The sequence below is a fragment of the Marmota marmota genome, unplaced genomic scaffold (assembly GCF_001458135.2).
Source record: "Marmota marmota marmota unplaced genomic scaffold, marMar, whole genome shotgun sequence".
NCBI lineage: Eukaryota > Metazoa > Chordata > Mammalia > Rodentia > Sciuridae > Marmota > Marmota marmota.
The window spans coordinates 31,676,553-31,690,248 of record NW_026000240.1 but is presented as its reverse complement, the minus strand read 5'-3'; the positions used below and the strand labels follow the sequence as shown (position 1 = coordinate 31,690,248).

At 36.8% G+C, this 13,696-nt stretch overlaps 1 protein-coding gene across 12 annotated transcripts in view; it reads left to right on the top strand.

Moving 5' to 3' along the window:
• The window catches only part of Nek11 (NIMA related kinase 11), a 312,014-nt gene extending 299,631 nt beyond the window's left edge, over positions 1 to 12,383 (top strand). For 10 of the 12 annotated variants that reach the window (XM_048794349.1, XM_048794346.1, XM_048794343.1 and 7 more), the window contains one exon: positions 11,276 to 12,383. In XM_048794349.1, coding sequence (XP_048650306.1) covers positions 11,276 to 11,495 — 220 coding nt within the window. In that variant the 3' untranslated portion in view covers positions 11,496 to 12,383. The remainder of the gene's footprint in view (positions 1 to 11,275) is intronic. The other 2 variants (XM_048794348.1, XM_048794352.1) reach the window with 2 other exon arrangements.
• The last annotated feature ends 1,313 nt before the right edge of the window (positions 12,384 to 13,696 follow it).

The window sequence follows — 13,696 nt, the reverse complement described above, 5'->3', positions numbered from 1 at the left end:
TTTTTTTTTTTTTTTTTTTTTTTTTTTTTTGTACCAGGGATTGAACTCAGGGGCACTTAACCACAGAGCCACATCCCCAGTCCTTTTTTATAATTTATTTAGAAACAGGGTCTCACTGAGTTGCTAAGCAGCTAAGTTGCCGAGACTTGGCTTAGAACTCGTGATCCTCCTCCTTAGCCTCCTGACCCACTTGGGATTACAGGCTTGGGCCATTAACCTGGCCTAAAATGATATTTAAGAGTTCCTAAAAAAACTTTAAAGATTTTTATTCTTGAACAAGATGAAAAAAATTAAAAGAGGAAATAAATAGATGAGAAAAAAAATGAAAAAGTTAGCTCTTTTTACCTGAGAGATCCAGTTAACTAAAGGGATCATCCCTTGGCCCCATCCCCAACCCCAATCCTCTCTCTGAGGAAACTTAGAGTTCCTTCTATAATTTGAACTGCACAGAGAACATTGTCCTCACTTCTCAAATCATACCAGCAGCAAGAGTCCTCTTAAATAGAATCTTCTATATTATGAATCCCCAAATATTTAAATATTCAAATATATTTGCAGAATACTACATGTGTGTTCCCAGTGTAAAAATCAATCTACACCATGCATTGCAGTGTGGGGGCACCTCTCACTGTCTTATTAGCCTGAAATGAGTTTGTTTATGGCATGACCAATTTCTTCTTTGACCCTTTAATTTATTTAAAAATGTTTTAAAATTTATTCACACGTGTAAATGTTTAGTCTGTATTTTTATTAAATATTTCTAACAATTGTATTTCATGTGTTGAAACTTGAATTGTCTAGCACATGGTCAGTTTTGCAAATGTCGCATAAGAGACAGAGAAGAATGTGTGTTCCTAGTTGGTGTGGGGGTTGGCTCTATGTATATTAAGTTCAGCTTATTTAGTATGTTACTCAGATATTCTAAGAACTACTAATATTTTGAACGCTTCACCTATCAATAACTGAGCAAGGCATATTGAAATTCTATATTATGAAGATGTATCTGATAATTTCTCTCTGTGTGCTTTACATACTTTGATTCTATGTTATTTGATATATTCTAGTTTAAAATTTTAATTTTTTCCTTGTGAATTGAACTGTTGCATTATGTAATAACTTTCTTTATCCCTAATAATATTTTCTTTAATTTTTTTTAAATTTAAAATCTACTTGTCTCATATTAGTATGGCTCCTTCACATTTCCTTTGGCTATTGTTTACCTGATAGTTTTTTCTTTTTTAATTTCAATCTTTTCATGACCTTATGTTTTAGGTGTGCCTTTTATAAACAGCACCTAGTTCAGTTTTATTTTTTAGTCAGTGAGTCTAATCCATCTTCATTTATTGTGATTATGTAATAGAGGGAATTTAGGTCACAAATAAAAGAATCTTTTCTGGAATGGTTGGCTTTAACAAGATACCAAACCAACACTTGAACTCAAGAACCTGCCCAGGGTAGACAGAGCAGAAGGGATGCACCATTGACAGAAAGGTTCCTTAAAGTCACATGCCCCCATCTGGGCACAGTGCATGCTACTAAAGCATCAACTAGCACAGTTGTCTGACTCTGTGGAGAGAGCCATTCTGTCTTCACCCAGCTGATTCATGCAAAGCCATTTAAAACACTAGAGGAGGAGAGAAAAGGTATGAAGTCATCCTTAATGAAGATCCCTGATGCTTGTTAGTCCCCGATGGTTGTTGAAATGGCAGTGTTAAAGGGGCATTGCACTGCACCAATACTTTCCTGCAGTGACTCGTACATATTTCATGCTAAAGGATCTCATATAGTATATAAAATCATTTTCAGAGTTTTCTTAAACTATGTGTGAAGAATAATCTATGTGTTCTCTTTATGTTTTCTGCTAAACTTTCGTGATTATTTCTATTTAATTACATGTTTTTACTATTACTACTGTGCTACTGACCTCCTTGTGTTTTTATGCTTTCCAAATTCATCTACAGAAAATTTAAAAATTATTTAAAATAATTACTTAGCCAAGGATGAAACTATAAAATTGAGGTTTCCAGTTAAATGTAAATAATAGTGCTGTGCCACTCACTATGGGGAAAGCAACAATAATGTCCACAATAATAAAGCAATAGCTATTGAGTGTCTGGTGGCAAATTCTCTGCTGTGTGTGTGTGTGTGTGTGTGTAAATCCCCTTAAAAATGAAAAGCCTCAGGCTCAGGTTAAATGTGTTAGTTTGTTCCTGCTAATAATAAAATATTGGAGACAGGGAAACTTAAAAACAACAAAAATTTATTGCTCACAGTTCTGGAGGCTGGAAGTATAAGATCGAGGCACCAGCAGATTCAGTGTCTAGAGGGACCTTTTCCTCATAGATGTCACCATCTGTGTCCTCATATGGTGGAAGGGCCAGACACACCTTGCAATTTCTTTTATAGAGTAAGCCCATGCATTGCAGAGTCCTCAGGATTTAATCACTTCTCCAAAAGCTTCACCTCTTAAGCCTATCACACTGGGAATTTAGTTTTAGCAAATGAATTTTGAGGAGATACCAACATTCAGATTATAGTATTAAGTAACTGGCCCAAGATCACATAGTGAATGTAGGGCAGAGCAAAGATTCAACCTCAGTCTCCTTGATCCAAATTCCATATCACGCTGATGAAAAGAATAAGCCGTGGAGTGAAACTACTGAGATTCAAATTCTCAAACCATCACCTCAGACTGTGGCAATGGAAAAGTTATTTACCCTCTTTGTATCTCAATTTTCTCATCTAAAAATGAGAATATCAATAATATCTATTCACAGGGTTATGCAGATTTAATGGATGATATGAGGAGGTAAATCGGTATAAGCCCTGGCATTTAGAGAAAGTTCAAAAAAACTGTTAGTTGTTACAGTTGCAAAGGGCACTTTCTTGGACTCCCTTATCACCGATAGGTGACATGACTACAGATGCTCCTTGACCTATAGTGGGGTTATGTCCTGATAAAGCTATACTAAGTTAAAAATATCTCGAGTCAAAAATGTGTTTAATACCTGACATGCTCAATGTTCCAACTTACCCTAGTCTACCTTAAACACTCAGAATACTCTTATTAGCCTGCATTTATGCAAAATCATCTAATATAAAGCTCACTATTATAATCAAGTGTTTATATCTTGTATAATTTGTTGAACACCCATATCCAAAAACCACTGGCAATGTAGCACACAGCAGAGTATAAATTGATCACTTTCATGAGTACATAACTAACTGGGAGATGCAGCTCATTGCTGCTGCCCAGCATCACAAGAGAAATCATACTGCCTATCATTAGCATAGGAAATTAAAATTCAAAATTTGAAGTATAGTTTCAACTGTACACATATCATTTTGTATCATCATAAAATGAAAAAAATCACAACTACTAAGTCAAATACTAAGGCTTCTTTAAGCATCATGTTTATGTGCTTCTCACCTTCATCTGTCTGTGTCCTATTTACCTGCCAAACTGACTCACAGATTTCCACTGTTGATTCCCTCCTGGATTCCTCAGAAAAGTCTGAATGAGGCACAGACTACCTATTATGGACAGTAGATTCATGTATCAGTCCATGATGAATTAAAAATTTAAAATAAAAACTGTTTCTTCATCAGTTTGTGGAATACAAGAAGTCTGGCTCATCCCTATGAGATTAATGTGAGAAATAAAGGTATAGAAAGTTAAGTATATCAAGATATCATGGGGGCTAAGGATGTATTTTAGTGGTAGAGCACTTGCCTAGCATGTGAAGGATCCTGGGTTCCATTCCCCAGTACTGCAGGAAAGAAAAATTATCACCTGGTGCCTGTAATCCCAGCAGCTCAGGAGACCAAGGCAGGAGGATGACAAATTCAAAGCCAGCTTCAGCAAAAGCAAGGTGCTAAGCAACTCAGTAGACCCTGTCTCTAAATAAATACAAAATAGGGCTGGGGATACAGCTAAGTGGTCAAGTGCCCCTGAGTTCAATCTCTGATATCCCCACTAAAAAATCATCATGTTGTACATCTTAAATATAGACTATGTTTAAAAAGAAATATGGGTGATGGATATAATTTGGTGGTAGAATGCCTGACTACCATGTATGAGACCCTGGGTTTGGTCCCAGGACCATTAAAAAAAGAAAAAGAAAAAGAAAGACAACATAAATAAGTAAAAAGATATAAAATTAAAAAAAAAAAAACAGAATAACTGATCCAGCTAAACCACTTTTTGGTATTTATCTTAAACAATTAAAGTCAGCACACTATAGCAATACATACATACCCATGTTTATAGCCAAATTTCATAATTTGCAATAGCCAACTATGGAACCAACCTAAGTATTCATCAATGGATAAATGAAGAAAGAAAATGTGGTATATATACATAACAGAGTTTTATTTAGCCATCAAGAAGAATGAAATTATGCCACTTGAAGGAAAATGGATAAAACTTGAGAACATTATGTAAAGTGAAATAAACCAAACTAAGAAAGTCAAAGTTCATATGTTTTATCTGATGTGTTGAAGATAGAAAAGAAAGAGGAGAAGGAAATTTCTGAAAATTGAAAGGCAATCAATAGAGTAAAAGAAACACACTAGAGGGAAGAAGTAGGGGGAAGGAAAATACTGGGGAGCAATATTGGCCAAATTATATTGCTTATACTGTGTGCAGGTACAAATATGTAACAATGAGTCCCCACCATTATGTACAGTTATAACATACCAATAAAAATATGGAAAAAAGAATAACTTGACTTACAAAATTGGATAGATACTGGTGTCATTTAAGCTAGGAAATATCATAAAACCAGCATATATTTTAGAGGGAGAGAGGAGGTAATTAAGACTCTCTTTTAGCCATGCTGAAATCACATGAGATACCTATTAGACTAGCAACTGGGGACAAAAAGTGGGCAATTAGTTCACAAGCCTGGAGTTCTAAGTGAAAGGCAGGGTGGAGGCACAGGGCACATATCAGACAAAACATATCAGGTAAAATCCTCAGCATATGAACAATGTTAAAGATCTGGGACTAGGTGGGAGGGACTTTTCACTTAGGCAGCCTGAAAACAGAGGACAAAGGGGGTCTAGGACTAAGCCTAGGGGTACTACTAAATGCAGAGATCCAGGATAGGAGGAAGAGGAATCAGCAGAGGAGTTTATAAAGAAACAACCAACGTGACAGGAGAAAATCCTGGCTATATCACCAAAGGAAACAGAAGAAAAATGGGGAGGAATGTGAAGGTTAAGGGAGGTTTTTTTATTTGGAATAGGTTACAGTGGTCTCTTGAAAAGAATGATCCATAGAGGTAGAAAGAAATGATGAGAGAAAGAAAGAAGATAACTGCACCAGGGAAAGTCACAGAGATGGTGACAGAGGCCAGGATCCAGAGCTCTCAGGTAGGTTCAGTCTCTGATAGAAGCAGGAATAGTCTATCCATTAGGGACAGGAGAAGAAACCAAGTACGTGGTTACTGTAGTTTGGGTGCTGAGAAGATAAGGGAATATTTATGTGATCACTTCTATTTTCTCAGGGAGATATGAGATAAAATCATCAAGTGAGAACAAAGGTGAGGGCTGAGCAAGCTTAAGAATAATGCAGAAGGTATGAAATAGTCGTTTTGGATAAGAACAAAGGCATACTAGAGAAGTATAGTAGGATCACTGGGCAGTACCAAGCACCATTGTGAATCGTGCTCATCAACTTAAATGAGACTTGTTGGCACAATTGGATACTTTTCTCCAGAAATATTTTGTTGGGTACAGTCATGGGTCCATGTATGATTAGGTTTTACCATTAGGACTTTTCCAGGCAAAAATGAGGGTATGAGATCATCAAGCAACCATTAAATTTAAGTGGGGGAAGGTGAGAAGTGAGGGTATAAAGGGAAGGAGGAGTGGCTGTTATCATGGTGGTAGGGTCAAAGGACTGAAGGTCACTATGAAGTAAAAAGTGGCTGGAATAAGTATGGTAGGAGGGAGGGTATAGAGAAATAATCAGAGAGTAAAAAGATAGAAATCCCAGGCCACGTGTCATTCAGGCTGATGAATTCAAGGGTCTCATCCTGAGAAAGGGCAACCGAGCTAGGTAGAGGAAGTGGTCATTGGAGGTCAGGTAGTCCAAAACTAGAGAGACCAGGAACACTGAGGTCAAGAGTGGCAACAGGAGTGGGAGGTGGGAGGAAGACAGTGGGCTCCTTGCTGAAGTTATCAGTGAATGAGAGGGGCAGGGCCAGGGTCTGATAAGTGTCAGCAAAATGAAGGCTTGGATTTCTGGTATGGTCTGAGGTGACCAGGGATGTCAGGAATGTTAGGATCAGTCCTGAAAGTCTCATGATAAAAGTAAACCACTCAGGCTAGATAACAGGAGGTCTTAGGGCTGCTGGTCTCCCCAGAACTTGGAGTTCTGAGATCTACATTTGGGTGTACCACCCAAACAATAAAAACTCATAAAATAAGTGAGAAAATCTCTAACGCCTTCAATGTTATTGTCAACGTCCATCATTGCTGGTTAGCATTGATGCTTTAACATTTTTGAAGAGAAAATAAAAAGACATTTTCTTTTTACCAAATCCACTGAATGAATAGAAAAATATTTCTTTAAGGTTAAAGTCATAAAAGTGTTTATACATTTTGATGTAATAATTCCATTCCTACAAAATTTTCACTTTGTTTTTGAGACAGATCTCACTTTGTCTCAGATCAGTCTTGAACTCTCAGCCTCCCAGGTCTCTGGATTACAGGTGTGTGCTGCTGTGACCAGCCCACGTTCTTTTAATCAAGCACAACATATATACAGAAACCATAAATATAAATATGAATTTACAGAGTGAATATAGCCATGTAAAACACTCCTAAAAATCTGATGCCAGAAAATATTCACTTAAATGAATAATCTATAAGCCCCAAATGTTCACACACTGTTATAGTGAAAGGGTAGAAAAAAACTAAATATTTAATGTAGAAATAATTAGGTAAATGTTCACACATTAACTCAGTAGAACATTATGGAGCCATTAAAAATGACGAATTTTTATAGTTTGAAGACTGTACAAAAAATTCACTAACTTGAATGCCACTGAGTTAAGCCTCAGATCTTCATCTGTAAAATAGGGATTAAAAAGAACGTCTCCCCTCATAAATCCATTATGAAGATTACATGAGATTGGAAAGGTAAAGTGGGTTGAAAACTGGCTGATGAGTAATTAATAAAGCATCTCTTCTCCCCCTCATTTGTTTTACTTTACTTTTTTATATGTGATGGCAGAATGCATTACAATTCATATAACGCATATAGAACACACATTTTCATATCTCTGGTTGTACACAAAGCAGAGTCACACCATTCGTGTCTTTATACAGGTACGTAGGGTAATGATGCCCATCTCATTCCACTGTCTTTCCTACCCCCATGCTCCCTACTCTCCCATCCCTCCCCTTTGCCCTACCTAGAGTTCAACTAATCTTCCCATGCCCCCACCACCACATTATGAATCAGCATCCTTAAATCAGAGAAAACATTCGGCATTTGGTTTTTTGGGATTGGCTAACTTTACTTAACATTATATTCTTCAGCCCCCTCCATTTACCTGCAAATGCTATAATTTTATTCTCTTTTAATGCTGAATAATATTCCATTGTGTATATATACCCCAGTTTCTTTATCCATTCATCTACTGAAGGGCATCTAGGTTGGTTCCACAGTTTAGCTATTGTGAATTGTGCTGCTATAAACATTGATGTGGCTGTGTCCCTGTAGTATGCTTTTTGGGTATATTCCAAGGAAAGGGATAGCTGGGTCAAATTCCATTCTCAGCTTTCCAAGGAATCTCCATACTGCTTTCCATATTGGCTGCACTAATTTGCAGTCCCACCAGCAATGTATGAGTGTACCTTTTTCCCCACATCCTCGCCAACACTAATTATTGTTTGTCTTCCTAATAGCTGCCATTCTGACTGGAATGAGATAATATCTTAGAGTAGTTTAATTTCAATTTATCTAATTGATAGAGATGTTGAACATTTTCTCATATATTTATTGATTGATTGTATATCATCTTCTGAGAAGTGTCTGTTCAATTCCTTGGCCCATTTATTGATTGGATTATTTGTTTTTGGTGTTAAGATTTTTGAGTTATTTATATATCCTGGAGATTAGTGCTCTATTGATGGAGATCTGGGCCAACTTTTTCTTCTATTAGATTCGTTGTCTCTGGTTTGATTCCCAGGTCCTTGATCCACTTTGAGTTAAGTTTTTTACATGGTGAGAGATAGGGGTTTAATTTCATTTTGTTGCATATGGATTTCCAGTGTTCCCAGCACTATTGGTTGAAGAGGCTATCTTTTCTCCAATGTATGTTTTGGTGGCTGTCTAATATAAGATAACTGTAATTATGTGGGTTAGTCTCTGTGTCTTCTGTTATATACCATTTGTCTACCAGTCTATTTTGGTGCCAATACCATGCTGTTTTTGTTACTATTTCTCTATAGTACAGTTTAAGGTCTGGTATAGTGATGCCACCAGCTTCACTCTTCTTACTAAGGATTGCTTTTAGCTATTCTGGGTCTCTTATTTTTCCAGAGGAATTTCATGGCTGCTTTTACTATTTCTATGAGGGATGTCATTAGTATTTTGATTGGAATTATATTAAATTTGTACAGTGCTTTTGGTAATAGTTATTTTGACAATATTAATTCTGCCTATCCAAGAACAAGGGATTTCTTTCCATCTTCTAAGGTCTTCTTTAATTTCTTCCTTTAGCATTCTGTAGTTTTCATGTTCATCAAGTTGATTCCCAAGTATTTTTTTTTTTGAGGCTATTGTAAATGGAGTAGTTTTCCTTTCAGAGGAATTGTCATTGATATACAGAAATGCCTTTGATTTATGGGTGTTGATTTTATATCCTGCTACTTTGCTAAATTTATTTACTAGTTCTAAAAAATTTTGTGGTGGAATTTTTTGGGTCTTCTAGGTATAGAATCATATCATCAGCAAATAGTGCTGATTTGAGTTCTTCTTTTCCTAACCATATCCCTTTAATTTCTTTCATCAGTCTAACTGCTCTGGCCAGTGTTTCAAGAACCATGTTAAATAGAAGTGGTGAAAGAGGGCATCCCTGTCTTGTTCCAGTTTTTAGAGGGAATTCTTTCAATTTTTCTCCATTTAGATTGATATTGGCCTGGGACTTAGCATAGATGGCTTTTAAAATGTTGAAATATGTTCCTTTTTTTATGATATGTTCCTTTTATCCCTAGTTTTTCTAGTGTTTTGAACATGAAGGAGTGCTTCGTTTTGTTGAATGCTTTTTCTGCATCTATTGAGATGATCATATGGTTCTTATCTTTAAGTCTATTGATGTGATGAATTACATTTATTGATTTCCAAATGTTGAACCAACCTTGCATCCCTGGGATGAACCCCACTTGATCATGGTGCACTATCTTATTTATATGTTTTTGTATGCAATTTTCCAGAATTTTATTGAGAACTTTTGCATCTATGTTCATTAGAGATATTGATCTGAAATTTTCTTTCTTTGATGTGTCTTTGCCTGGTTTTTTGAATCAGGGTGATATTGGCCTCATGGAATGAGTTTGGAAATGCTCCCCTTTTTTCTATTTCATGAAATAAATTGAAGAGTCTTGGTATTAGCTTTTCATTAAAGGTCTTGTAGAACTTGGCTGTGTATCCATCTGGTCCTGGGCTTTTATTGGTTGGTAGACTTCTGATGGCATCTTCTATTTCATCGTTTGAAATTGATCTATTTATATTGTGTATATCATCCTGATTCTATTTGGGCAAATCATATGACTAGAAATTTGTCGATGCCTTCAACATTTTCTATTTTATTGGAGTGCAAGTTTTCAAAATAATTTCTAATTATCTTCTGTATTTCTGTAGTGTCTGTTGTGATATTTCCTTTTTCGTCATGTAGGTTAATAATTTGAATTTTCTCTCTCCTTCTCTTCATTAGCATGGCTAAGGGTTTGTCAATTTTATTTATTTTTTCAAAGAACCAACTTTTGTTTTTTCAATTTTTTCTTTTGTTTAAATATCATTGATTTCAGCTTTGATTTTAATTAGTTCCTGTCTTCTACCACCTTTGTGTTGATTTGTTCTTCTTTTTCTAGGACTTTGAGATGTATTATTAAGTCATTTATTGTTGGCTTTTTCTTCTTTTAAGTAATGAACTCCATGCAATGAACTTTCCTCTTAGTACTCCTTCATAGTGGCCAGAGATTTTGATATGTTGTATCTATGTTCTCATTCACCTCTCAGAATTTTTTAATCTCTTCCTTGATGTATTTTGCAATCCATTGTTTATTCAGTAGCATATTATTTAGTCTCCAGGTGTTGGAGTAGCTTTTATTTTTATTTTATCATTGATTTCTAATTTCATTCCATTATGACCTGCTAGAATACAGGGTAGTATCTCTACTTTTTTGTATTTGCTAAGAGTTGCTTTGTGGCATAATATATGGTCTATTTTAGAGAAGGATCCATGTGCTGCTGAGAAGAAAGTGTATTCACTCGTTGAAGGATGAATATTCTATATATGTCAGTTAAGCTACATTATTAATTATATTATTGAGTTCTATAGTTTTCTTTGTTTAGATTTTGTATGAAAGATCTATCCACTGGTGAAAGAGGTGTGTTAAAAATCATCCAGAATTATTGTATTGTCGTCTATTTGACTCTTGAACTTGAGAAGATTTGTTTGATAAATATAGATGCTTCATTGTTTGGGGAATATAAATTTATTATTGTTAAGTCTTGTTGATGAATGGTTCCCTGAAGCAGTGTGAAATCTCCTTCTTTATTTCTTTTGTTTAACTTTGGCTTGAAGTCTACTTTATTTGATATAAGGATGGAAACCCCTGTTTGCTTCTGCAGTCTATGTGAGTGGTATGATTTTTCCCAAACTTTCACCTTCAGTCTATGGATGTCTTTTCCTATGAGATGAGTCTCTTGGAGGCAGCATATAGTTGGGTCTTTTTGTGTGTGTGTGTGTTTGTGTGTGTGTTTAGATACACACATGAAGGCAAAAATTTACCTAAATTATCTACTGCTATATACACAATTCCTGGAAGTTTACTTGGAACATAACGGACATTCAAGGATTCTTCATTGAATAGTTTTGAATGTTTAGGGTGACATTGTATCTTACTTTTCTTTTTTCTAAATCCCAGGATGACAATGTTATTTATATAATCAAAAATTTCAAAACCACATTTTTTTGCAGGCCATCTCCATGGATAACTCTTTATAATAATTTCTATTTTTTTTTTTTTTTGGCAGATTGGCCATGCAGAAGCTGGGAACACAAGTATTTGAGGAGGTCTACAATTACCTCAAGAGAGCAAGGCATCAGAATGCCAGTGAAACAGAGATCCGGGAGTGTCTCGAAAAAGTGGTCCCTCGGGCCAGTGACTGCTTTGAAGTTGACCAGCTTCTCTATTTTGAGGAACAGTTACTGACCACAATGAGGAAAGAACCCACTCTCCAGGACCCTCACTAAGGAACCATGACAAACAAGCAGAAGTTCAAGTAGACAAATTTCTGTGAAAATCCATGAACTGTATAAGCTGGACTTTATTATGGGAAATGGGCACATAACTGGAGCTCCCATCTTTAACTTCCATTCTTTAATGACTCCTTTAGGAGTAGTGAGCATGGCTGCCTGTTCTGGGAGTCAGAGGTCCTATGTGTTGTTTGATCTCTGTCCTGAGATAAGCTTACAGATCAATCTTGGCATCCTGTAAAGGATTTCCCTCATGCGTGCCTCAGGGCTCCCATGAGGGTTGGATGGTCCCAGTGATGGCCGAGGAGAAGCCAGCTGCTCTTTGCCATCTCTAGTTGGAGGACAGAGCTCAGGCCTGGCTGCCTTTAGTCTCAGTGAACTGTGACCAGCTTGCTTGGGAGAGCTGTTGGACACTGGCCTCTCTGACAAGCTGGGCTGCCCAGGAGTCAGACAGGCCTTTCTCTCCCCAATTATTATTTTTTTATTATTTACTGTTACTTGATTTTATATCTCACCTTCCTTTTCACCTTTTTTTCTCCTGACACTAGTGATTCTAGCCTTCTTGCTATTTCCCCAACATGTTTTAGCTTTGGGGCCCAAATTCCCTTACCCCTGTATTTCCCTTTTTTCATGAGGGTCTCTGCTCAGATGACAGCTCCTCAGAAAGGTTTCTTTGCTCTCCCACTTTGCTTTCTCTTCATTTTGCTGAGCACCCGTTTTTGGTCCATGTTTCCCTTACATGACCAGCAAGCAAGATGTACATGAATACAAAAACCTGGATTAAAATACAAAAAGCAATTCCCTTCTGGGATTTACTCCCCAGACTCATCTGTGGAGAACTGAAGATTTCTATTCATAATAAATATATATTCCATTGTTACAAAATCACCTATTTTATCTTTTCCTTATGTAAAAGTATCTTGTTAAATGTGACACTACTTTCAAATAATAGTTATTACTTAGTAGAGAGGAGAGGAGAAAGCACATGTGAACTTTTCTCAATGGGTGGTGGGTACTGGGGATTGAACTCAGGAGCACTCGACCACTGGACCACATCCCCAGTCCTATTTTGTATTTTATTTAGAGACAGGGTCTCACTGAGTTGCTGAACACTTTACCATTGCTGAGGCTGGCTTTGAACTAGCAATCCTCCCGCCTCAGCCACCTGAGCTGCTAGGATTATTGGCGCAAGCCACCACACGTGCTAATAGGAAAGAGACCTCAACCCAAGAAGAGCACTCCGGAGCCTCTTTGGCCTTTTATGACCAAATGGATTGCAGATAGGTCTGGAACAAGGGGGACAACAGTAGAATTTAAGTTAATAAAAAGTTTCTAAGTCTTTCTGCTGATGGTTTTTACAACATTAGAGCAGAAGAAGGCTTGTACAAGTTGCTGGGTCTGACAAGGAAATTGTCAGAAATTTCAGTCTCTACCATCTTCCACAAACAGATTAACATGCTCAGATAATAATGCTCTGCATTTTAAAATCTGTTTCTAAGGAGACAGGAACAAACAAAATATCTTACCCTTCAGAGATTTGTGTTGTATACCACATCAGGCTTATAAGAAAAGAGAGCTGGGGAAATATCAGTCAGGATAATCATTTCTTATAAGAGAAGCTTACTTAAGTTTATCCTTCCTTTGGTTTACTGAAATGGGAGTTGGGAGCAAAACTTAACATGACTTGAAGAATATATCTCCTTATCATTACTACTTGGAAAATTCTTTCTCTTTTAGCTATATCCAGTCTTAATTTGAGGCCACTTCAATGTGGGAATTAATAACTAAATCAAAGAAATAGGAAGTTGCTTAGTATGAAACAGATAAAGGTATCAGGGGATAGCCTTGCTGCTTTATTAAAGAAAATGCACACACATACACATGCGCGTACACGCGCACACACACACACACACACACACACGTTTCACAAACTCCAATTGACCTTTCTGCTTTCTATTTATGCAGAGGAAATGCCACTAGCTATTTTGGGTGATGCAGAGATAAAGGGGAGTGATAGAAGTTAATTATTTAATGTCTTCGGGGCTGAGGCTGGAGCAAAAGCTTTAGGCGTATTATAAGGGAGTCCAGCCATCACAGTGGGCTCAGGATAAAGGAAGCAGACAAATTAAGCAGTAGCTCAAGGGGGAGGATGGCAGGGGACACAAAACAGTCTTTTAAGGTGATGGGAAGACTAATGG